At 37.6% G+C, this 24,387-nt stretch overlaps 1 protein-coding gene across 3 annotated transcripts in view; it reads right to left on the bottom strand.

The window, feature by feature from the left end:
- Nucleotides 1–1,143: 1,143 nt before the first annotated feature.
- BRD1 (bromodomain containing 1) overlaps nt 1,144–24,387 on the bottom strand; it is a 40,630-nt gene continuing 17,386 nt past the window's right edge. Inside the window, exons 7-13 of one of the 3 annotated variants that reach the window (XM_063134105.1) lie at nt 23,687–23,947; nt 19,777–19,881; nt 8,667–8,802; nt 7,970–8,097; nt 6,608–6,717; nt 5,460–5,614; nt 1,144–2,993 (exon numbers count right to left, since the gene is read on the bottom strand). In XM_063134105.1, the coding sequence (XP_062990175.1) occupies nt 2,810–2,993; nt 5,460–5,614; nt 6,608–6,717; nt 7,970–8,097; nt 8,667–8,802; nt 19,777–19,881; nt 23,687–23,947 (1,079 nt within the window). In that variant the 3' untranslated portion in view covers nt 1,144–2,809. Of the gene's footprint in view, nt 2,994–5,459; nt 5,615–6,607; nt 6,718–7,969; nt 8,098–8,666; nt 8,803–12,236; nt 12,443–19,776; nt 20,266–23,686; nt 23,948–24,387 lie in introns of those variants that run through there. The other 2 variants (XM_063134104.1, XM_063134106.1) reach the window with 2 other exon arrangements.

Here is a 24,387-nt window from a genome sequence, read left to right as displayed (position 1 = left end):
GAGCTGGCCACAAAATCATAAAGAGGTGGGCTACACATGATAAGAAAAGCAAGCTGGTTCTGTTAAGAACCCTGAAGGCTCTCTGCTCTATAGGCAAGGGAAGCTGGAGAAGCTTGAAGAACTCACTCATTCATCCATTGCTTTTCCCTGATTCCAGGGGGAACAAGAACTGAATTCAGAGGCTAGAAGCCACTGGGGCTTTTCTTTCTCTTCTTTCATTTCATGCAGCTAATCCCTCTGGACTTGTCCAAGGGGAAGTGTAGGGCAGCTCTTAACTTTGTGATCAAATTTTTATTGCTTAACTCAACCCTAATTCTATCACCCTCAAAACAGTCTAATAGCTGTAAACATTTGTTTATATCTTTCTGCCAAAGAGTTAGAGGTTAGACTTTTAACAAGCCTTTCAGGGAAAATTCCACAAAAAGCAACAAAGATTATGGGCAAGATTCTTACTAGGTATATATCAGATGCAGAAGACGCATGCATTTTACAACAATGTTATCTTCATTATAACACAATTGGAACTTTCACAGCAGCCCTTAGTGTCCGGTATGTAACCTATTCTAATATAGTACAATATATCTAGTGAAAAATCAAATCATGAAAAGGCAAAAAAAAATTTTTGATCAATCCAAAATGCACATTACCAAGAAGCCCTGGAAGCTGTCAGACTAATATAACTAATGTATCTTTTGTCCAGCTATGTCTCAGTATTTGTATCAGATTTTACATTTGAAATTTTGCAACTCTCACTTTAAAACTACTACATTATTCTCTTTGGGCTGGTCAGATACTACATTGGTCTCCATCTGTGGACTCTCCTGGCAACTGCATTTGAATGAGCATCATTATACACAATCATACAGAAGTTGGTTGAAGCAACCTGTCCTTTCCAGATGCGTCCATGTATTGCTGGGAATTCATGTTGTTACGTACAAGATCTGTGAGCTCCAGCCCTACAGTCGTTTATGCAAAGACAGATGTTAGGAGGTCCAAAATACAGCCTCGTGCAGGGAAAGTCTGAACAGGATATGTTGAACTGAGGTTGAGTCATCTCTATCATCAGAACTAGGGAGCTAGAAAGAAGTTGGGTAGTTCTGGATCTTATGGAGATTATAAGGGGCTAAAGGCATGACAAAAATATCACTTGAGAAAGGAATTTTATTTCAGCTTCTAAGGGGGTATTACAAACCATAGAGAATAAAAACATTAGAAACTATTCCAAAATTGGCTGTAGCTTTAAAATAAAAATTCAAGCAGGTTTTACAATGAAGAATGCTATTCCATGAAACTGTTTTAAAAGATTTTCAAAGTATTGGCTTTGCCATATCTGCTAACCCATTATTAAAAAAAAGCTGGGCATAAATATTTCGTGCATTCATATGCATTATTTGGTGTTGCATATTATATACCTTTTGTTACAGTATTTAAGTTATCACTGAAGAATCGAACGCAGTGCACTTATAAATAATGTAGTCATTATAAATCACATTGAAAACATACTTGCCATTTTCATAGTTACAAATTCAGTATTCCAGTGAACATAGAAATAAAGTAACTACAACAATCAATAGTTTGACTTTATTTTTTTTTAATATAAAAGTTATTACTGGAAACCCACCCTACCATTTTCCTTCCCTAAATGTAATGCTTTACCTCTTTGAAATAAAAATAAAGTACTAATTCTATATACATCACATGTACCATACAAAAATGTATCCAAAGTTTCTATTGCTACCAAAGTGTTCTAAAATTAAAAGTTACATAAATCCCCTCATTGAAACAAAGATTACAAGTTACAAAAAAGTCAAATTACACACAACCCATCAAGTTATTTTATACAACCATTTCCAAGACAGCTTTTTCTCCCAAAGCAAATTGTCTTATGTGCCTGTATAAAAATGTATATCAATATACTTTCTCATTTATTTCTCTTTATAAAGCAAAGTAATACATTTTCTACAATAAATATAACACAGGGAGGCACATAAAATTCAGGGGAGATAGATGAGATATGGTTTTTGCAAGAAATAATATACTTACAGGCTTAAAGCCAGTTTTGTGTAAAACACAAATAATTTCTAAAGTTATCTTTTGGGCAACAAGGGAGTGTTTTTGGTGATTTTTCAAGTGATGTACATAGCATAATTTTTTTTTTTACTTCTTTTGTCTTTTTCACAAAGTACCCTCCAATATAATGTAATTTCTTCTCTTAAAATACACATTAGTTGTTGTAAATTTACATCTTAACTATGTGGTACTTTGTGCAAAGACTAATGATTTATGAAAAATCAAACATTCAGAGGTCTTGTTAAAAGCTACAAATCACATAAAGTTACATAAGCAGCACCATATCATAATATCTGATTTAGCCAAACCTATCTGATGTTATTTACTTCAAGATTCACCTAGCACCTTAAGCTGGAAGGTGGCGCTTAAGATTTTTGTTTTTAAAATGTGGAAAGAAACTGAAGTGACAATCTATCCCTTTCCCAGCAAAATAAAAGAAATAAAAAGCTACATCTAAATCAGAATAAGTTAAGAGTTGAATATACATATATGTACAGTTTATGAACACTATGAACAAGATATTTTAGTGGAAAATCCTCCAAACGGCAACAATGATAAAAAAAAAATCTTTAAATCAATATGGCAATGGTGATTCAGAGGAGCTGCTCAAGGAACTGCAGAACTCTGCCACTGGATCAATGATTACGAAGCTGTATCTTCAATACATTCTTGTAGACAAAGAGGTTCATTCGTAGGTCTCTCTATACAAGGTATTTTTGTGCCTTAGTGATAACCTATGTTAGTCAATATCACTGAAGTCACTGACTGGTTCTCCATGAACTCTACTTAGATGGTTCATAGCACGATCAAAAGCAACTCTAACAGCTTTACGAATACTTGAGTTCCGACCTTCCATCATTTTTAACTTGTCTATTGTTTCATCAATCCCAAGTGGAATCATTTTGGATTTTGGAAGCCATTGCCTGTAAGTGGACAAAAAAAACACCTCATGTAACCTGAATACTTAATGTGTCTGATGCTATGTATTTTTTTAAAAAAAGTCTATACTTGTCTTCATTTTAAAACAATGCTCAAAGCAGCTTACAATATATATAATTAGAATCAAAATCTATTAAAAGTCATAATGAGAAACAACATAAATAAACAAAATTAATACTTGCAGATTAATCAGAAAACTCCAAAGGTAAAAAATCAAGAAACAGTGCTATTGGCCAAACAGGCTCCAAATAAGGAGAAAAAGGACTTACTTTGTACATTCAATTCATTATCCTATTTTCTGCAGAAGTGGGATGTGAAACAAAACCTCATGCAAATGTCACAATAGAGAGATGTGTGTATAGGAAAAAGTACTATAAGGTAAGCTGGGCCAAGCTGATTAGGGCTTCATTACGTCATGATCAGTAACCTGCAATGTGCCTGGAAACAAAATTAGCAGCCAGGCAGCTGAGCAAGAACTGCTGTAGTATACCCAGCACCAACTAAAAGGCAGGCAATATGGTTCTGCACCATATATCACTTCCATGTATTTTAAGGCAGGGATGGGGTACCTTTCTCTCATTCAGAGGACTACAATCCCTTGGGGAAAAGTGGTTGAGGGCAAAATGTTTTCTCTTCCACCCACATTCTCTATGACAATCTCGCCTCTCTTTCATATAATACACACACACACCATTTGCCTTCTGTGCTGTAAAGTGGGAAGGGAGCACAGAAACACTGTGATCTGGACATGAAGAAAGGGTTCTCCTTCTCCATATCCAAACAGTTGGGTTTCTGTGTTGTGTGGTGAAGAACTACACAGCAAATAAATACAGAGCACTCCCTCTTCCCTGTTGTTCAGGAAATAGTGAGCAGTGGCAAAGAAGACGCTACTCTGCCAGAACAGCTGCTTTGAGGCTCTGCTTGTGCCTTGAGGCAGCAGTTCTGAGGCAAGCAACTTCCTTCTCCCCTTGATCTTCCCAAGGGGTGGGGCTTAGAGGTAGGATCCTGGCCAAGCTTCAGTGGGCTGGATGGGTAGATCTGGTGCGTCACATCCAATCCATGAGCTGGAGGTTCCTCATTGCTGGTTTAAGGAAAAACCTCATATTACAGAACATTTCACAGTATTTCATCCCAAGATTAATAGTGGTCATAACCACTATGAATGGCCATGCAGGTTTTTTTTTTACAGTATTTATATACCACTCCATATCTAAAATAGATTCCAGAGCGTCGAACACAATAAGAAAGAAGACAGTCAAAAGATAAAAAGGTCAAAACAGCATATTAAAATTGTTCATATTAAAACAGAATCCCAATAATAGCCATGGCTGGACAGTTAAGGGATGCTTCCTGGAAAAGAGCTGTTTCCAGGAGGCAGTGAAAACAGTACAGTGTTGGTGCCTGCCTGACTCCAGGGGCAGGGAATTCCAAAGAAAAGAGGCCACCACCCTAAAAGTTATTCTCCTGATGGACAGCAGTCAAGAGCATGCCCTCTAATGACCACAGTGACCAGGCAGATTGATGAGGCAGAAGGTGCTCCCTCAGGTATCCTGGTGCCAAGTTATTTTGGGCTTGGTACAGTAGTACCAAAACCTTAAACCTGAACCAACAGCAAATAGGCAACCAGTGCAGTTACCTCAGCAAAGGAGTTACATTCTGAAAAGGGGCAGCTCCAGACAACAGCTAAGGTGCAGCGTTCTGCACTAGCTCCAGCTTCTGGAGCAGCCCTTAAGCGCATTCCAGTAATCCAGTCTTGAGGTTACTAACATCTGTACCACTGTGGCCAAGCTATCCCTGTCCAAAATAGGCTGTAGTTGGAGAGCCAGCTGAAGCTTTTAAAAGGCACTCTGAGCTGCCATGGCCACTTGGAACTCTAGTGACAATGATGGATCTAGGAGTACTTCCAAACTATGAACCTGATCTTTCAGAGGGAGTGCAATTCCATCTAGAACAGACAATAAGCCTATCTCCCAGACATGGGAACCACTCACCCTTCTGTCTTGCCAAGATTCAGCTTTAGTTTATTGTCCCTCATCCAGCCCATCACTGAGTCTAGGCACTGATCCAGGAGCTGCACAGCCTCTCCTAATTCAGATGTCATAGGGAGACGGAGCTGTGGGTCATCAGCATACTGATGGCTCTTGGCTCCAAATCCCCTAATGACCACTCCCAATGTTCCTTTTTCAGGAAGGGGCACAATCTTGGCTTCAGTCGTGTTTCAGAACTCCAGTATGTGCACATTCTATCAAACATGAATATCAAACATGAATAAGTGCTTGTGAAATCTCATGCCTGAACCGATTTTATCATTTTGCTCTACTCTTTCTGCAAAGCTCCACTTCAAAAACACATAAGAAGCTATAGAAACTAATTCATCACATTCTCAACTTCCTTTACAGCAAAAGTACATAGGACTACTTGGTTTGAAAGAGAGAAAAAAAGTCACGTACCAACTTCTTTTATTGTCAAAAAATAAAACCAAGAAAAGCTTCTCATCTGATTTGGTCTGCATTTGTTCTCCAATTTTCAACACATCAAGGGGTGGCACCGGTATTGTAACACCATTGTGATGACCAGCAACACGAGGCATTTTAGGGTCAATTATCTATAACACAGAGGGGGTGAGGAAGGATGGCAAATTACTAGCCTGTATTCTTAAGAATTTTCTTTTATATATAGTAATACTAATGCAAATTAAAACAACAACAATGGGTTGGATCCAGGGTTAAGTGTGTATAACAAAGCCATCAAAAGCCAACTCTCCTCCATCTTCCCGCCATAGCAGCCCCTCCAACCCCCACATAGCTCCTGCAAAGTATCTGGGGACCTTTCTGATTGAGGTAGTTATGGTATGGGTGGGTGCTGATGGGGGAGGAAAGACTTCCTGAAAATTTTAGAGCAAACTTCTGTGAGTGCTTAACTGTGGATCCAACCCACTGTACACAAACTTAGACCTAATTCAGACATTAGCTAAGCAATGTCAGAACGAATTCTAACTTGGGTTAGTGCTACCACCCAGGAGATGCTCCCACATGGTCAGAGCCCATACTGCTAAGGTAACACCTTCAAAATTTTATTTAAAAGAACAGAGGACTGAATTCCTTATGAAATATATTTTGAAATTTATTATGGATAAGTTGAGAAAACAAGGTTATGGTTGTTGTTTTCACCTTACTAGAGGGCTGACATTTTTACTCACAGAACAATGGGGCACCTATGCAAGTTATTTCACCAACTCCAGTGGCAGTCACCTCCTATGGCCACCACACATATAGTGAGCTGATTTTTTTATTACAAATTATAAATATATTTTGAAAACTAGCTGTTAACGGGATACTTGCAAAATTGGATGCATCCAGAGATGGATTCTGACAGCTTCAAGACATGACAATGATCATTTGTCATTTCATGAACTCAAACACATTAAGTAATAAATCATGCAACTGGAATAAAAATTGAAACCTGCTCCTGGTCAGCTCTAATGTACACTACAAAACAGAAATGTTCAGGATTCCTACATAAAAATGTTTGATCTGTAAACTGTGAAATTTAGTTAATTTTAATTATTTGGTGTTTTGCTGATGGGTTGCTAACTCACCAGTGCCGGATAGGAAGGATACCCACTGCATTTGGCCCACACGACTTTTAGAGGCTCAAGTACAGAACTGGAAGCATCAGTAGAAATCCACATGCTGCTGTGTCCAACTTCTAAAACGAATAGTTATTTCAGAAAGTAGTTCATTATGGTTATTTGCAAACAATACACTGTTATCATGGTGGCCACTGAAAAGGGAAATTATGTGGGTGCCTTCTGAGTAGGGCATTAGCGGGAAGAAGCTCCTATATGGTTTGGATCAATTTTAATCAGCAATCTCCCCCTCTGCCCTAGTTGCTCCAGTCTTTTGCATGATTAAAAATCATCACGAACCACAAAGGAGCTGTTTCAAAACGAAGCTTTCCATGCAGATAAGCAAGATCTGGGTTGGATCCAGATTCAGGCACATGCAACAGTACTGGTGGACATGGATTCTCCACCCACTCCTCTACATGTTTTTATGTGTTTTATTTTTGTACGTCGCCTTGAGAGATTGCCCAAAAGGCGGCCAAGAAATATTTTAAATAAATAGCACATCTACCACTCCCTGAAAAAGCTACTCTGTCAAGAGACCCTGATGAATAGGGTAGGTTGTGGCACAGGGAGCTGAGGGGCAAAGAAGGTGCCTTGGTCCAATTTTGGGGGACTCCCTTCCCCTTCACCCCCACAGCTTAGCCCATTCTGCAGGGTCCCGACCCTCTGCGCAAGCACTTTGGAGGGGCTGCCATGGGCAAATACGCTTCCACCATCTCCATTGCATACGCCTTAATCTGGATCCAACCCATAGGGTTTACACTTTATATTAGATGGAAAAAACAAGCAAAACTAGTATGAATAAGAAGGACAGCTCAGGGGAAGCAGATAAGGGGAGGCTCATTCAGGAAAGGCAATGCTAAATAGGTCATGAGAGGGAACTCATTTGATGAATGGTAAGGGGAATACTATTATAAACATAGGGAGCAACAAACAAAAGACATGGAAATAGCTGAATGAGTCAAAGCAAGTTGGGTCAGTTGCGAATAACAGAATGTGGGGAAACAAATAGAAAGAATTATGGGTAGAAGGGGGTTTGCATATGCTATGATAATTTTTGTTGGGGGGCGCATGCAAGCGAGACGGTGAAATATGAGACTGATCAAAAGAAGAGACATCGGGGCATCAAGATGAGGTGCAACTTGGAAAACCTTTTTATACACAATGGAATAGTCAAGTGGTAGGTATAAAAGGGCAGGGCATCCATTCACCTGGGCACAGAAACACATGACTTGAGAAGACACAGGCATTTTGCACCTAGAGAGCAGGCAGAAAGCCTTAGAGATGGCTATGTGTTTATTCAATATGTTTTTTAAAAAAGATGTTAGTTACCAGCTGCAATTCTTGCTGCTTTTGCGTAGTTTCCATTTTCAATGCATGATATCAATTCACTTCTGTCTTCTAACGTGTGCCTTCGTATAAGTGCTGGTTTGCCTTTTCCACATTTGGGCAAGCTAAAACTGCAAATATTTGAAGCATTACTAGAAAACACTAAAATAGTCACTTGTTTGTTTGCAGATACGAAAAAAAAAATATTCTACTTCTTTAGAGCGCTGCAGATATGGTTATTTATATGTCAGTATCATTACAAAGTATTGTTGAGCTGCCCACTTGACTTTGGCAACTTACGTGAGCCATCAGTTCACAAGCAACGTATGAGATTTTTTTAAAAAACTGTAGATACTCATATTTTCAACTAAACTATGTATTGGATCCTGAGTTGTTTTTCTGTTTGTGAAAGGTCTCCTTCCATTTGTGGAAGGGTCTTCAATTCAGTGGAGACTCCTGGTTGAGGAAACCGAGGAAATTTTCACTGTCCCCTCCTCTCACACTCTTCCAAGAGGGTCCCCCCAACTCTCCAGAACAGGAGAAAGGAGGAATTGGTGAAAGGAAGAATTTGTGAATTCACCTCCACCCCTTCCTCTATTGGGAGCATCCCATGAGCAGAGTTCTGCTTATGGGAAGTCTAAATCTAATCTGTTGTATTTTGCTCATCCTTTAACTTAGGCTAAAAACACCATGTTTTTACCTTGAATTACACAACAGGCTGTTACTTGAGGATAGACTAGATTCTGATGCACATCGTCGACGAGGTTCAACTTTTCTCCCTGGAGTATCATCTGATTCTGAGTCTTTACTGCCATCCCCAAAACCATTTGAAAGACCTGGCAGGTTAACAGAAAAGAACACACAAGCATAATTTGAAAGTGCACTGTATTTTTATACATGTCTGACATTCAAGTGCATGTTTTAAAGCCTCTGCTAAAAGAGCTGTAACATGTGCAAGAAGAAAGAGAAAATGTTAAACAATTAAGAAAAAAACATGCAAAAATGTGTAGAAATAGGAAGACAAGTCAAAGGAACTGATTATCATTTCAAGATATATCAGACAGTGCTGATCCTAAAATAATACATGCAGAACCAAATTTGAAGTAACATAAGAGACACACAGAACTAAAACATCATTAACTGCTTTGAAAGCTTCTTATCCAAAATTGTGTAAATATAGCACTTAAGCCATCAGAATTGTGAGGGAGTGCACTCATTCTGCTCCTCCAACTGGTCAGAGGAAAATGGAAAGTTGCTGTCCTCCATCCATGACCGTTTAGGTGGATCACACTCAGCCAACAGAAGGGCAAAAGTGCTTATTTCCTTTAGAGTCCAATTTTCGACCCTATTGTTTACATAGATAGCACTGCACAGAAGCCAAACACAACACTGAACAAGTCCAAACCTCCACAACCCAAGCAGTTTGACAGCTCTTAATTTTTAGTGTGTTATCTTTTGCTTCCGAACTGGGGATAGGGTAGTCTAATCAAACTTGTAGAGGATATACTGATGAAAACTGTCAATTTTCTTGTGGTGAACAGTCTAAGCAAGAAATTATGTGTCTTTAGAGAGCCTTAAATCAGGTATTTCCAATGTTGTTGTTGTTGTTTTTAAAAAACACCCGAAAACTCTATGTAAGATATAACTTTTCTTAAGTTAAATCAAGTATCACGTGATGTTCAAATCACATAGCAGTCAATCTAACAGTGTGTGCACCTGTTGCAATAAAAACCAGAGGCAGCCAACTATAAGACAGAATGCAGACAAAGCCTAAGAGTGACTTCTCACATTAAAATTTCCCTGTACCTACATATGCTCTGGTGGAAGAAAATGTGTTCATGTAACATGGGAAGCAATGCCAGAATCTTCTCCTACCTATCATTAGCTAATTATACTGCTAATTGACTGGAAACTAGGGAGAAAATCGTATACCGTTGTGGGATGCAGACATTAACCTCTCTCTATTAAGGGCACACATTTCCTTACTCTAGAATATGCTGGGCACAGGGAAATCAGTGTGAAAAAGAGTATTCAACAGTTCGTGCCATGTTACCTGTGAAGTTTTCCTGAAGTTTCCACATTAAACAATTCCAATCCATAATTGTATGTATATGCCCATTCTGTGAGATGGTGCATAGGCAAAGATGATTCCATTACTCAGAACAGTAAATATGTGCACAAATCTTAGTGAAAAAAACTACTATTAGAAACAGCAGTTACAAGGCTAAATCCTCATGCAATTAAGACCTCCAGCCTCCTCCAAAATAGAACAATTTAAGTTGGAAAAAAGCCATTCACAATTATACACATAAACCCAAATGTAACAGAATCTGAAAAGCAAGTGAATCAGGACGCAAACCAAGTGCTATGTACACACAGGGGCTGAGAAAGGGAGCTTGGAGGGCCTGCAACTTATTTCTAGGAACACAGTCTGACAGATGCCTGAAAATTTTGACCAGTATCATGGCATTAACTGAACTGGGTTGTTGTTGTTTTTGCTACCTAGTAAAAAGTAGAATATTTAAGACCTAAACTAGAATAGTGCAGTTTAAAATATTTGACCCAGTAAGAAGTAGACGATTTAAGACCTAAGCCAGAACAGTGCAGTTTAAAACATTTGTTCATACCCCTCTATATGAGCACCAGGCACAAGAGTTTAAAACCACATTCAACTGAAATTTAATTTCTTACATCCACACAGAGTTCCATGTCTTAAACTCCAATGAGTTGCAAAAATACATGCAAAATATATTTTAAAAACTACAAAGAGATAGAAGAGAAGTTACTGGGAACAGATACAGTTCCATATAGCATTTTGGACTGACCAACAAGTTGTTTATGAATTTATTTACCTGGTCTATATCCCACTTTTCTACCAAAACACGGTGCTCAAAGTGGCTTAACTCTATTAACACAAACAGTTCAACAAAACCAGTTAGATCATTATGAGGTGGGAAGCACAGAAGCTGCACAGAGTCCCAGAAATTGCTCTGTTGGGCAATGGTGAGTCTGAGAATCAATACTCAACTTCTTCTGCAACCGAAATGTTCTGTTAGATGCACCCTGAAATTTGCTGCAAATGGTTAGTACCATTTCAAAGGCTTGTTAAAATTCCCATGATCTTTCCATGTTTATAAATTCTCACTGTCCCAAGCACCACTTCAGCTAACAACACTCCATTCTTTGCTACAACTCTTCTGAATAACATTCAGAAGAGAAGTCGTATTAGTGTGTTTTAACAAGGAAAAGTTTGTGGCATTTTAGATACTAACTGCCTATAAAAGCTCATAGCCAAGAGCTTATTTCAGATCTACTTCACTTCTGATGAAATAAGCTCTTGTCTACACAACCTCATGCCACATAGTAAGCCTGTTACTGTGCCCCAGGACTCTTAAGTTGTAAAGGGCTCTTTGACTACTATTAATGAAACTGTCCTATATATAACCACCATGTTTGTACTGAGACTTCCAACCACTGAGAGGGGAATCTCTTTTGCAAAAACCCAATTATCTGAACATAGATTCTATACTTTAGTACTGCTATGCCAGAGATAACGCATATAAAAAAACACACGGACCATTGTCCACCAGATCAGTATTGTATACTGATCCCAAAAAACTTCATGAAGAAGCAAGCAATTTTGAAAGAACAGAAGGTAAAGGGAAATATATTAAAGGTTGAGAAATATTATTACAAATGTGTATTTAGGAATTCAATATCTTTGATTTTATGTTGTCAAAATGTATCAACCAATTCCCTCTCTATATAACTGAAGAATACAGGATTGGGTAGGCTTATCTAGACATTAGTTGAGGGTACAGCAGGCAAGCATTTTCAACAATCAATGAGATGGAGGCAACTACGTAGACACTTTTTGCCACTAGGTGCTTGTGTAAAATCATGTGTTTGTGTAAAATTACATTTATGTTTCAATAACTACTTCCATCTCCTGATTATTTCCTAATATACAGATGATCATATTGTATGAAACCAAATAAAGGTGGAGAGAAAAATAGTTACCAAATCTGGTGTATGTATTATGAAGTTAAAATCCTGGCCGAGGGAAGATTAGATTGGTTTGCAGAGGAATGGAGATGAAAAGGAACATTCTTAACCAATCAACCCACATGGAGCATGTTTGAGATAAGAGTTCTGGGGATTGGTAAAACTGCGACCAATTTATGTCACATAGATTGCAACATACAACTTTATAACTTACGGAGATGGGGAAATATACTGAATGAAGAGCATAGGTTCATATATATCAAAGACTTCCTCCAACAGTGTTCAAGATATTGATTTTGTTTTAAGGATGGCTGGTGTCTCCAACATGATCCAAAATAATTACTTGAAATGTAATTGTCTTTCTGCGTTCCAAAATGATCATTACATTGAATTCCAGTCCGGGTTCAGGATAATAGAAAATAATTAGGATCCAAATAGATAAATACTCAGCATATTAGTTAATATGAGAACCTGGAAGACAGTGAAAAAGCCATTTAGTCTCACTGAAAGGAAAAAGAGCTTTAAATAAATAAGCCCTCCTCCCAGCAGTTTCCAGAGCAAGATTAGCAAAAACTATGCAAACTATGTGTTCTACTAGTCATATTTAATATAAAATTTGAAAGTGAAAGACTGAAATAGTCTCCACTTTAAATCAACTGCTCATCACTGAAAGCAGTAGCGTCAGGGAACTCAGGGGTCATTTTTTAAATAAAAATAATGGGCTGCTTTTTGTTTTCTTTCAGAAATGCCTTTTAATGAAAGAAGAGGACAGATAATTTTTTCCTATAAGTTTCAAATGTTAGCTTATATAGCACCTATATTTAGAAGTCAATACCAGTAACTCTGAGGATGCTTCAACAGTGCAGAAAGACATTAGCAAAGAAAGCCCAAGAAAGTATCTTGCACATGTGAATTTTGGAATGTATATTGTAGGCTGTGTCCAGGGTCACAAGACGCTACTGAATTAGTTTTCAGTACATGGAAATTAAGAAAGGAAACAAAGTTGTAGGTTTGGGTTTAAGTAACTACAAAATAGCTTGATCTTCTCCCCAAATTTTGTTTTTATCATGTACAGTGGTTAAGAAGTTCAAAGAAAGCAGGGAAACCACAGAATGAAGTGCTAATGAAAAATACCTTGGGAATCTATGTACTAGATAACAAACAGAGCCTCAAACACAGATGATATTAATGTACTTGAGATTTATTTAGAACAATGCACTCTGCAATCAACTGCTAGATCTTATGTTGTAATGCAGAGTGTTTTAGAAATAACATTTATAATTACTGTAAACTGCTCCAAGAGAAATGAAATGGGCTTGAGAGCATTTAGGTTTAACAATTTCTCAGCTTCTTCTTTATCTGAAACCATCGCACAATTTTCCTTAAAACCTTCACTGTGCAGAAAAAGTACAGAAAGAATTTTGCTTTTCCACAATGGAAACATATCCACAGAATGGTCTTGCTAACATTTTCAATATAGTACAACTTTATCACTTTTAATATTTTTAACAAAAACAGGATGCTATTTTCCAGTTTAGGGGTTAACTGATTAGTTTTATTCCTCCAATCCTGTACTCATGACTTCTATACACTAAGCTAAAATTCTGATCAATACAGTCATAAGAACACTAGGAAGAGCATTTTTCTGCAAACCAACTTCAAAAAATTGCATAAGCATCTAGGATCCAGAAAGAAACAGCCCTATATTTTCTTTTTGTAAGCCAGCAGGAACAGTTGTTTACAGCCAGAATGCAAGACCCCTTTGAGATACTTATTTGAAAAAGATTAGCGTGCTCAAACATATTTTCATTATATGCAATCAAGTGAAATGGACTGCAACCTTGCAATCCTTTTGGACAAACTGATCACAGGCTACAAGAAGACTACTAGAAAGCCCTTTGAAGACTGCAGCGAAGCCAAAAAGGAATGTATTGAGCCACTTACTTTACTGACATTTTCCAAAGATTTTATAGATTTCTAATTTTATGGAATTTCTAGTTGGTTTAAAGTGAAGTTGTATACAAGAAGCTTTGAACAGAAACACACACACAAATCGAAAAGCATAGAGCATTTTTTTAAAACAACAACAACAACCAGTGTCAGAGAAATATCAGACGAAACCTTGCTTCAGGGTTGGGGATTATAGCCATCATCTTTTTTCTAAATTTTTTCTCCTGTGCTAATGGGGTTATTGCAGACTTCAGCAGCTGTTTGAAATATCTGTATTCTTTTTAGGGTATTTCAACCACTTACTCCATGTAATCTGCAACAACTGTGGAGAATTTCCTATGTTTCATTTCTTGCCTCACCTTTTAATTTTTTTAAAAATACATTTAACTTGCTATCAGTTTCAATGTTGAAATGAATGAGGAAGTGCAACTAACAAACAACTAAGTCCATTCTATCTCCAACAACTTTATAAAAAAATAATATATGATCACAAAATGCCAAGTTAGTTTTCCTATCTTATTTTAAAGTTATACCACTTTAAGAGCACTGTAGATTTGTAATAATAATAATCTGCACAACCCTGTGTGTATATGAAAACTCATTACAAGTATTACCTTAGGGAGTTAATTCTGCTCCGAATTGGTATAAACTGGCGCAGGAGTTAATACTCTCATTGTACAAGCTTGCAACACTGATTTGTAATGTTGTTTCTTTGGGTGGGTGGGGAACCCCTATTAGGCTATTGGGGTATATTGGACCCCTTCTATTATTTACTATGAGACCAGTATTTCACCTAGACATTTTTGGTCTCTGTTTTGCCTTTTCTTTTATTAACATTGGACCTGTTCAGACAACACATTAAGCCATTTGCAGCAAATGGTTAGTGAGCATGTTTAAATTGTGGTTATGTTGCCACCATGATTAGGAATGGTTTATACGACACAAAAAGCCATAATGTTTAGCTCAAAGTGTTTAACCACCATGGCTTAGCATGTCATATTGTGGTGTCCAATATACCCCAACAGTTTTAGTGTTAGACTAAGTTTTTGGAATACGATTTCATTAAAATATATATTTTCAGCACACAGCTCAGCAGCATGAAGGGGATAAGATTTCTCACAAGTATGCATCAGATGCTGCTTGAAATAATGGTAGGGGACAGTTGGAACAGGCATCCAACTATCCATTTGTCAGAGGAGAGGGCCTGTAGCAAGGAGATCCCTACCCCAAAAGCTTTATTTCCATTACTGTTTTGAGCAGGTGAGAAACAGCAGGAATCCCTTCGAGCACTGAGAGGACCCCTAGTGTTTCTTACTCCTCGATATGCCACACAAAGTTCCTGCCTACCTCTCAAGGCCTCTGTGCATGCCAGAGGATGCAGAGGAGGGGATTTGTGGTGATCACAAATAATGCCTGGCTATTAAGTCAAGCAACATTTGTGGATCTCTGGTTGAAGATAATGATTTTTCCTGAACTTGTGGTACATCTTTTTACAAAAACAAAACAAAAAACCACTGAGGTTAATGTACGTAACTGCTCAGCAGGAACGTTCTGAATGCACATGGTAAAAACGGGGTTCCACTATGACCTTGTTCTTCACCAATTGAGGGATTCAAATGAGCAAGAGGAAGTATGTTTTCGTTTGGGGGTTCATTATGCTGCCAATTAGGGGACTAAGAGCATAAGCATGAAGAACATATGCAGGAAAGCTTTGATCAATGGGGATTCTAGAAAAGAAAAGAAAAACAGGCTCTATTTGTGAAATATTGACTTTAATACTATTCACCCTTGTGGCTACTAAAATAAGCCCAGTACTTACCCAGACAAGTATAATAATAATAATAATAATAATAATAATAATAATAATAATAATAATAATAGAGTAACTACAAAGAACATTTCTCTCTGCATCAAGACAGTTCTGTGAAAGACTGAGAGAACTGCAGTGGGAAATGTTAACAGCTGACCCTAAACCACAGGACTTTTGACTTTGTTGGTTTCAACATCACCTTCACTACAATTTGAGAGTTGCAGCAGACCATGAAACAGCTTGCTTTGTGATTAATTCCCAGTAACTCAATCCCCATCAAAAGGCAGGACACAATGAGTTAGATTCAGAGCTAACCAAATGTAGGTCCCACTGAAATTAGTTTCACTGATTTCAACGGAACCAAAGTTTGACTAACTTGCTCAGCCCAATATAATCTATCAGCTACTTCCCTTGAATGAACATAGTTCTAAAACCTATACCCATCACATCTATTCAAATGAATTCCTGACCACAGAAAGAAAACAATATGGAGGCAAGGCAGTAGATAGGATCTCTAACAGCATTTATGTTTGTCAGATCACAGAATAAAGTAATCAAGTTCACTGAATATTTAACATAGCTGTGTGTATCTTTAGGGGTGGACTAGCGTTCCTCCTTGTGAGTTTTCCAAAGGTATCTGGTTTGCTAATGGAAACAGAACACTTGTGACAAGGTACTTAAAAATTGCTTTACTCCAGCAGTTTTAAGCAGACAATGTAAGTATAAGCCACCAACATTTTCTACCTCTGCAAACCAATAAAGCTTCTTAATAACAATGACATTAAATATGCCCATCAAGAATGTTATGCTTAAACTCAAGCTTCTCAAACATAGGATGGCATAATCAAGCCCTATTATTTAGATATCAAGTAGCAGCTGAGAACTGTTTAGAATTATATACATATTCATACATTGATCCAATATAGGCTCAATCAAACATGGAGGGAAAATAACCCACGGTGGTTTATTTTCCCTCCCCATGTGTGCTAGTCACAAGCCACCTAATTAGCGTAATTACCCTCCCCAGACCCGGTGAGGGTGGGTGGGTGGGATATGTTCTTTATTACCTAACCATGGTTAGAAGATTGGCTGTGTATTATGGGCTCATGCTGCTTCTCCTCTCCAACACAAATATTCCTCTTGCTTTCATGGTTTGCCTGAAGTATGATGTGGTGTTACATCTACATTGGAACATTGTCCTTGAAAACATGGAACTAATGGCTAAAGCTAACCAATAAATGGAAGTGGGAGAATACACAGGAAAGGGAGCAAAGAGCACTCAAACCTCTTGACCTCTTAACCATGGTAAATTTAAAAATGATACATCTGCACAGGGCCTTTCAAGATGGTAATAAATTCTTAACATAAGATACAATTCACCAGGTAACATGTGGGATGGTAGTAGTAGATGACCAGGATGGTAGTAGTAGATGGAACCTTAGACTGAGGAACATATCAATGATGCTCTCTAAATGGGGTCAACTAAAGAACACAACATCTACCTGCAAGGGTATTAATGGACTTGCACACAGCAGCTATGGCAGGAGTGACTTTTTCTAGCTCTACCTGGCATTTCAGCTATGTCTTCTAGGACAACATCTCCATAATCCATGTTTTGTTAATCTCTACATTAGACTACTATAATGCACTCTACATCTGCCTGCCTTTGAAGATAGTTTGGAAACAACTGGTCCAAGTTTCAGTGGCTAGAGTTTCGCCTAGTAAAGGCCAACAGGATGAGACAACACTAATTCTGAGACTTGCATCAGCTATATTTTTGTTTCTGGGCCAACTTTAAAGTGCTGACACAAAAAGCAACACTCCCTCTCATCTATTCCCCCACTGCTCTAGTCACTGAAATCATCTAAGGAGGCTCTTTAAGTGATTCTCACCATCTGAGGCATGACAGGTTGTTATAAAATCTAGAGCTACTTATTAGAGGCACCCCACCATGCTTAGTGAGGCATCTCTGCCATCCTTTCTATTGACTTTTAAAAAGTAAGTAAAATCTCTTTTTGTTTCAGAGAGCTTATAAATCAGGAGGGGGCAACTTTGTGAGGTATGAATGCCATTTTTGCCACCCAAGAACCCCATCCATGGGCCACACCTCTGCCCGGGGCTTCAAAATTGTTTTATTTTAATGGTGTCTGGAGTGCTAAAAGGGTCAAGAAGGCCACTCCTGATACCTTTTTACTTACTTATTTTTTTAACAATGTTGTGGGGCAGCGGAGGTGGCAAGATTCATGTAGCTCACTTGCATTTTTAATGAATTAGGTTTTCAGCTGATTAATATTTTTTAAACCTTGCTGTTATTTATTTTTGTATTGTAACATGTTGTTTACGGATTTATCATATTTTAATCTTGAATTGCTCTGAAATACTGTTATAGAGAAATCTAGGAAGTTATAAACATTCACCTTCAAAATCAATGGAACATCATCACGGAGCCATAATTTTAGCTTTAACATTTGTATACTATAGAGCCTGTTCTGACAACATGCTAAGCCATGGTTAAGCTGATAACCCTTTTGCAGCAAATGGTTAGTGAGCGTTTTTAAACTGTGATTATGTAGCCACCATGATTCGGAATGGTTCACACGACATGGAAAGTCATCATTCACATGACACGCTGAGCCATAATGTTTAGCTCAAAATGCTTAAACACTGTAGCTTAGTGTGTCTTCTGAACAGGGTCATACTTATTAATGTTTGCTGGACACACATACACACACACACACACACACAAAGAATGTAACAGGAACAGATACATATGCTCAACAGTCAGCTAGACATTAATATTTTGATTCACAGGTCTTTTAATGTTTCTGGTACATGAATTCAGAATCAATGTTTCTGAAGAGGAATTTATAAACAAGTGAACATGCACAAATAAAGATAATCTCGAGCTGCTGACTATACTCTGCATTTTATGAGTAGCTTTGTCATACATTTTAATAACTTCTCAATATTTATGTTTTAAGTATTTGTTTACCTATTTTCAAAAAATAGCAATGTGCACCTAGAGACGTACAAATAAATGTCATGATGCAAGTAATTTTCTTTCAGGAAAAAAAACCTAGCTCAAATGCTTAACAAAAAGTGAGGCAAGTTTGCAGGTAGGATTGCCACACACTTCCCACATCTAGAAAACATGCGTCCAATGTGTATGTGAAACACCTGTTCAAGTGAACCTTCAGCTCTGACTTCAATAGGAAGAAACCCCTGAGCATGCATAAGTTCATATCTCATCAGAGCTCCTGTGCGCTACAGAAGTTCTTGGATCAATCTATGCCAAGATTGAGTGCAATGATTAAGAGAAGCCATCACTCATAAAATTTTCAGAGCAATATAATTTGAAAAAATGATAAATATGAGTTTGGATCCCAAAGTGCTGCTTTAATATGCATTGCATAAGAATAGTGAAACTAAATCCAAAGAGGTTCCTGGGCAAGCACGCGAACTGTTACAGAATGTACCTACTGTAGCATAGCACAAAGTCTTGTGCAAACATTCATGGCATGGCACTAAGCAGTTATTTTCCTTCCAACTCATGGTTCCTTGAATCCAACCCATAAAGGTTAGGGCAGAACTACACTTGACACTGAATACGGGCCTGCTTCAGAAATGGAACAAAAGAACTGGTCAAAACCTTTGTTTGGGTTGGAGCACAAGTTCCTCTGTTGTCTTTTAATAAATAGAAAATAATTATTTTTTTCATGTTTCAAAACAAAGGAAACCATATATGCAATGATACCAAATAGCAAACATTATAACATGATTAGTAGGTAAGGTTTGGAGGAAGATATAACCTTTCATTTGATTTAAAGAAGAACAGATCACAGACAACTATTATAGCAGAAACGCAACTTCTAAATACAAAGTTAGACAACATGGATAAAACAAATACATTGAGATCAGAATATATCAGGATGCAAACAAATATAAAGCTCTATATTTACTTTATCAATTGGATGTGGACAATTTGATATTAAATAGATTATTTATCCATGTTATCTTCAAAAAGTATACTAAAGCAAATGTTTACCTGTATCCAAACGCTTAACAGGGGACTCATCATCCACCTCAGAATCTCCACATGCACTCCTTGATCTTTTCCTGGGCTGCAGTAGTGTCTCCAACCTTGGAAGGACTACAGACAAAAAGGTTTTGGTCCCTAGCTGTGGAGAAGTTGGCTGGGTTTCAGTGTTCTTTGCAGACTTTGGGGGGCTTACACTTTTCGATTTGCAGAAGAGAATTGATGTACGTCTGTTTACATCAGTTGATGACTCAGCTACAGCAGAAACAGTCGACTCACTGAGATTACTGTCAAGTAAGTGTTCTGGAGTGTGTCCATTTATTTCTTTCTGAATGGAAGTACTATACAATTCATTGCCAAATTTTACTCTTTTGTAAAGTTTATTCTGCTCTGGATTGAGTTCTACTGGTTTGAGGGTTGGTGGCTCTGAATTAGTCTCCGAGTTTGAAGGAAGAGGCAATGCATCTGATGGTTCAAGTTTAGGGGGAGATTTATCTCCTGAAAAAATTAATAAAGTTGGGTTTTTGAAAACTGATAGTTATAAGAGCTACTACATAAAACTTAGTATAAAATATGTAGCCCACAATAAGTACTATTGTTTGATACAAAGTATAACACCTCATGTACATAAACTTTAAACAAACTATCCTAGTTAATGCCTAGATTTATATGGGACTATAAGCATGGAAAAGATTGGCTCTAATCTTCAACATATTTATTACATAGAAGCAAGTCCCACTGGAACCACAGGACTTACTTGGAGGCCATGGCTAGACCAGTCCTATATCCTGGGATTGTCCCGGGATCATCCCTGTGCATCCAAATGACACACAGGAGATCCCGGGAGCAGGCAGGGGCGACCCCTCCATTTGCCTGGGATAATCCTTAAGTCTAGCTAAGGCCTTAGTATTATGGATTTGAACTTAAAAGAGATCTGGTTTGTGTCAAAAATTTAAGTCTCTAAAATATTATATAATGTGAGAGACAATAGTATTTCATGACTTAAACTGTTTATGGAAGTACTTACAGTTAAATGCAATAAACTGAATATAATACTTATTAAACCTTTTCAGTTAACTTTTTTACTTTTGCATCTTGAATTGCAATGAGGGGTTTTGATAAGTTAATATTATTAAGAACTGAAAAGAACTTTATAATTATGGCTACAAGTTTCAATCCAGTAAAACTTGCAATTATCTCTGAATGGAAAATACTTGGCAAAACATATCAGAGTATTTGGGAGAAATCAAACAATTCTTCTTTTCTACATTATTTATTTCAATACCATTTTAGACATTCTTTACAGCAATTATGCACTAGGGAGACTGCCTGCTATTTGGGTCAAGAAACCCAACCATGTTTGTTTTCAAGAACAAAAGATTCCAATAGTCAACAGTCCATATACAATCTCTACAAACTCCACTGAGGACATAAATATAGCAACTATTTCTACTGAAGTACTTTGTCAGCATCTTAAAACTGACAATACTTTATGGATACTTTAATGTAGTCAGCAACCAAACAGTCCTTGATTATAGTTTCATTTCCATGGGGTTTTCCTCTCATCTATTTCCTCCCTATTCATGCTGAAAATATTGAGTGGTTTCCCTTCTACAAACTATCTAAGTCCCAGCTTCAGATTTCCATATATGACTGGAAAAAAAATTCAGAACACTTAAACATTATTTATTCCTTCCTTAACCTTTTTATATTGTTTTGCATAGGCTTAAAAAAATCCACATATAAAGCTTAACTTTTAAAAAACAATTCAGTTTTCTTAGGATTTTTATTTAGAGAGGGGTATTTGATTTGATTTATGACAATGGACCCAAATGTCATAAATAGAAGAGCAAGGGGAGTTGATATGTTAAGTAAAACCACACAAGACAAGATGCACAGCCATAATTATGAGAACTGTGTGATGTATCCAATGGTGTCCTTTCAACAGCAGAACGGACTGACAGACTGAATTTCCCTTTACCCCCTGCACACATCCCAAACCTACTCCAGAGAGTTGGGGGGGCCCTCCAGAGCAGGGGGAGAGAAGGGAAAGGGGAACTTCCATTGCGAGAAAACTCCTCTCGCATAATGTTGGATTTAGTCCTACAGGGCTAATTGACATGCACACCTGAGGTAAACTGACAGTCATCTTAGAAGTATGAGAGCAGGGGAAGGGAATACCTATCTGTAAAAATGTGAGACACATTACTATAACTAATGCAACTCTCCATTCAGTGTAGCAGCTGCAATATCTCTTGAAAAGAGATAACAGTGAGCTATTTAGCCGCATTAGTTTAGTCTCACCTCTTAATACATGCTCTTTCAAGATTTACTATACCTTTTGGAATTATTTCTATTTGAAATTATAGTCAGTATATACAAAAACACTTAGGGGTGCACACATAATAACTTATTTTACTGCTGCAAGAGTCTGAGCTGTTATCATGTTAGCAATGAAGTTATCTGGAATATCATAACCAACAGCTTTGGTCTGGAAGAAACTGAGCAAAACTAGATTAACTTTCCCACCCCACTGAAATCTCCAATCTCTATGCTATCTTGCCAGCATGCAGTTTGACCCTATGCACGTTTTTACCCAAAAGTAATTCCTTGTAATTCATGCAGTGTAGGACAGCTTCCTGCTGCTTTCCAGATGTGTTGGACTACAACTCCCAGCATGCCCCATGGCTGGCTGGGGCATGCTGAGAGTTGCAGTCCAACACATCTGGAGGCTGGGGAAGGAAATGAAAAAAAATATGAAAATTTGAGTGAACTCTGAAACCAAGCTGCTATGAAATATTTCCTCTATTGGAATATGTGAAATGTCCTTTACTTACTCAATATAGTACAAAGATTTTGACATAAGACAATCGACAGCATTAGAGAATGTTAATTCCTGCACCTAGAGGGTGCTGTCATCTTTATGAGAGGCGCAGACAAGGCTTTTGTTGCTTGCAAATAGCTGCTTTCCTTCTTCTGGTGTCCTCTGATTTAGTCCCGAGATACTAGAAGCAAGTCTCCATCTGCTGTGCTTTGGATCTGCCCACCCTCCCACCCACCCCCGGTGATAAACCTTTTCACCTCCCCCACAAATGGCCATCCTGTTAAAGATTATACACTATGAAAGAGTTCAATATTTTCAGTGCTGTTATAAAGTTTAATTTGTCATCCCAATATGGTGCTAGTTCTTAATACTGTGACTGCATGTGATTTTTTGCCCTAACAATATACTCTCTTTTGCTCACTACAAAATGTGTACTTTCTATTTGCTACATTTATTTTTCCATATTTCTCAGATAGCAAAAACTAATATACATGTGGTTAGGCAGCATAGGGTACAGCGGTTTGCATCTCTCTCTCTCGTATTGGATATGTTCACAATCTTGCTTGTATAAAACTAAGGCATTTACACTTTTGAGGCTGCTTAAGTTGCACTAAATAGAATGGAACTTACTTCTGAGTAAAAACGCTGTATAAATTTCATAAATATGCAGAACAGTACAACTTTATATGCCAACTTATAAATCATGTATTTTATGTTGTTCAAGCAGTAAAGTAAGTTAAGTTTGAAAAGAAAGTAAGCATTGCATATATTTCAATTTTTCATTGACCAATCAACAAAACTGGGGAAGGAGGCGATAGAGACATTTCCCCCCCATGGCTTGGAAATTATAATTTTAGATTATAACGTACTCTTGGAAGCTAGACAGGGAAAGTAGTGAAAGAAAACATTTTTTTTTTGTTATGTAGTAACCAAAATTAAGTTTAGACTCTTAAACCTACTTTTAAAGCCAGCACAGGTTTACACAAGTGAAAGGCTTACAACAACTAATACCAAATAAGCTTTGCCAGCTTCCCCAAATGTCTCTGATGGTTACTTTCAACTTTTTAATGCTGTTTAAATCAACAAATCTCTTACCTTCTTCTTCACCTTCTTGTTCTAATACTGCATTTTCTTCTTCAAAACTTCCAATACCTGAATCAATCTGAGGGGGCTGATGCTGCTGCTGGCTTATCTTGATGCGAATCAAGTTAATTTCCTTCTTTAAAAGCTTTGCTCGTTTGCTCCTAGACCCGCTGGATTTCATTGCACAGGTGAGATCAAGTTTTTCTAACAACTCTCTCAGCTGCTCTTCCAAAGACATGTGCACTCTGTTAGCAGGATTCAGTAACCTATCCACTGTAGTTAAAACAAAGGCATTGAACACTATTTTTTCCATACTCTCTCAGCTGCTTCTGAAGCAACAATAACTCTCAATAACTTGTAGAATTCTGTTCTGCTAGTGCAGTTTATACAGTGCAGCAACAGTTAAAACAGCGTACTACACTAGACTAACAGGCAGAGCCATTAAGTTCCACCCTGCTGATATTTTAAAAGCATTAAATCATTCTACACCCTGGTTGAAACAGCATTTTGTTGACACAACATTGCACCGATAGCTCAGTAGTAAAACAGTGATTTGCATATAAAAAGTTGCAGGTTTAATATTGTGGTTTAAATTTTATACGTAAGTTTTATTTTATGGTTTTAATTTTTGGGAACCGCCCAGAACGCTTTGACAACTGGGCAGTATAGAAATGCAGTAAATCAATCAATCCATCCCTGGCATCTTCATTTCA

This window comes from Elgaria multicarinata, chromosome 9 (assembly GCF_023053635.1).
Source record: "Elgaria multicarinata webbii isolate HBS135686 ecotype San Diego chromosome 9, rElgMul1.1.pri, whole genome shotgun sequence".
Taxonomy (NCBI): Eukaryota; Metazoa; Chordata; class Lepidosauria; order Squamata; family Anguidae; genus Elgaria; species Elgaria multicarinata.
Note: the sequence above shows the minus strand (reverse complement) of the source record. Positions and strands in the feature narration are given on the sequence as shown.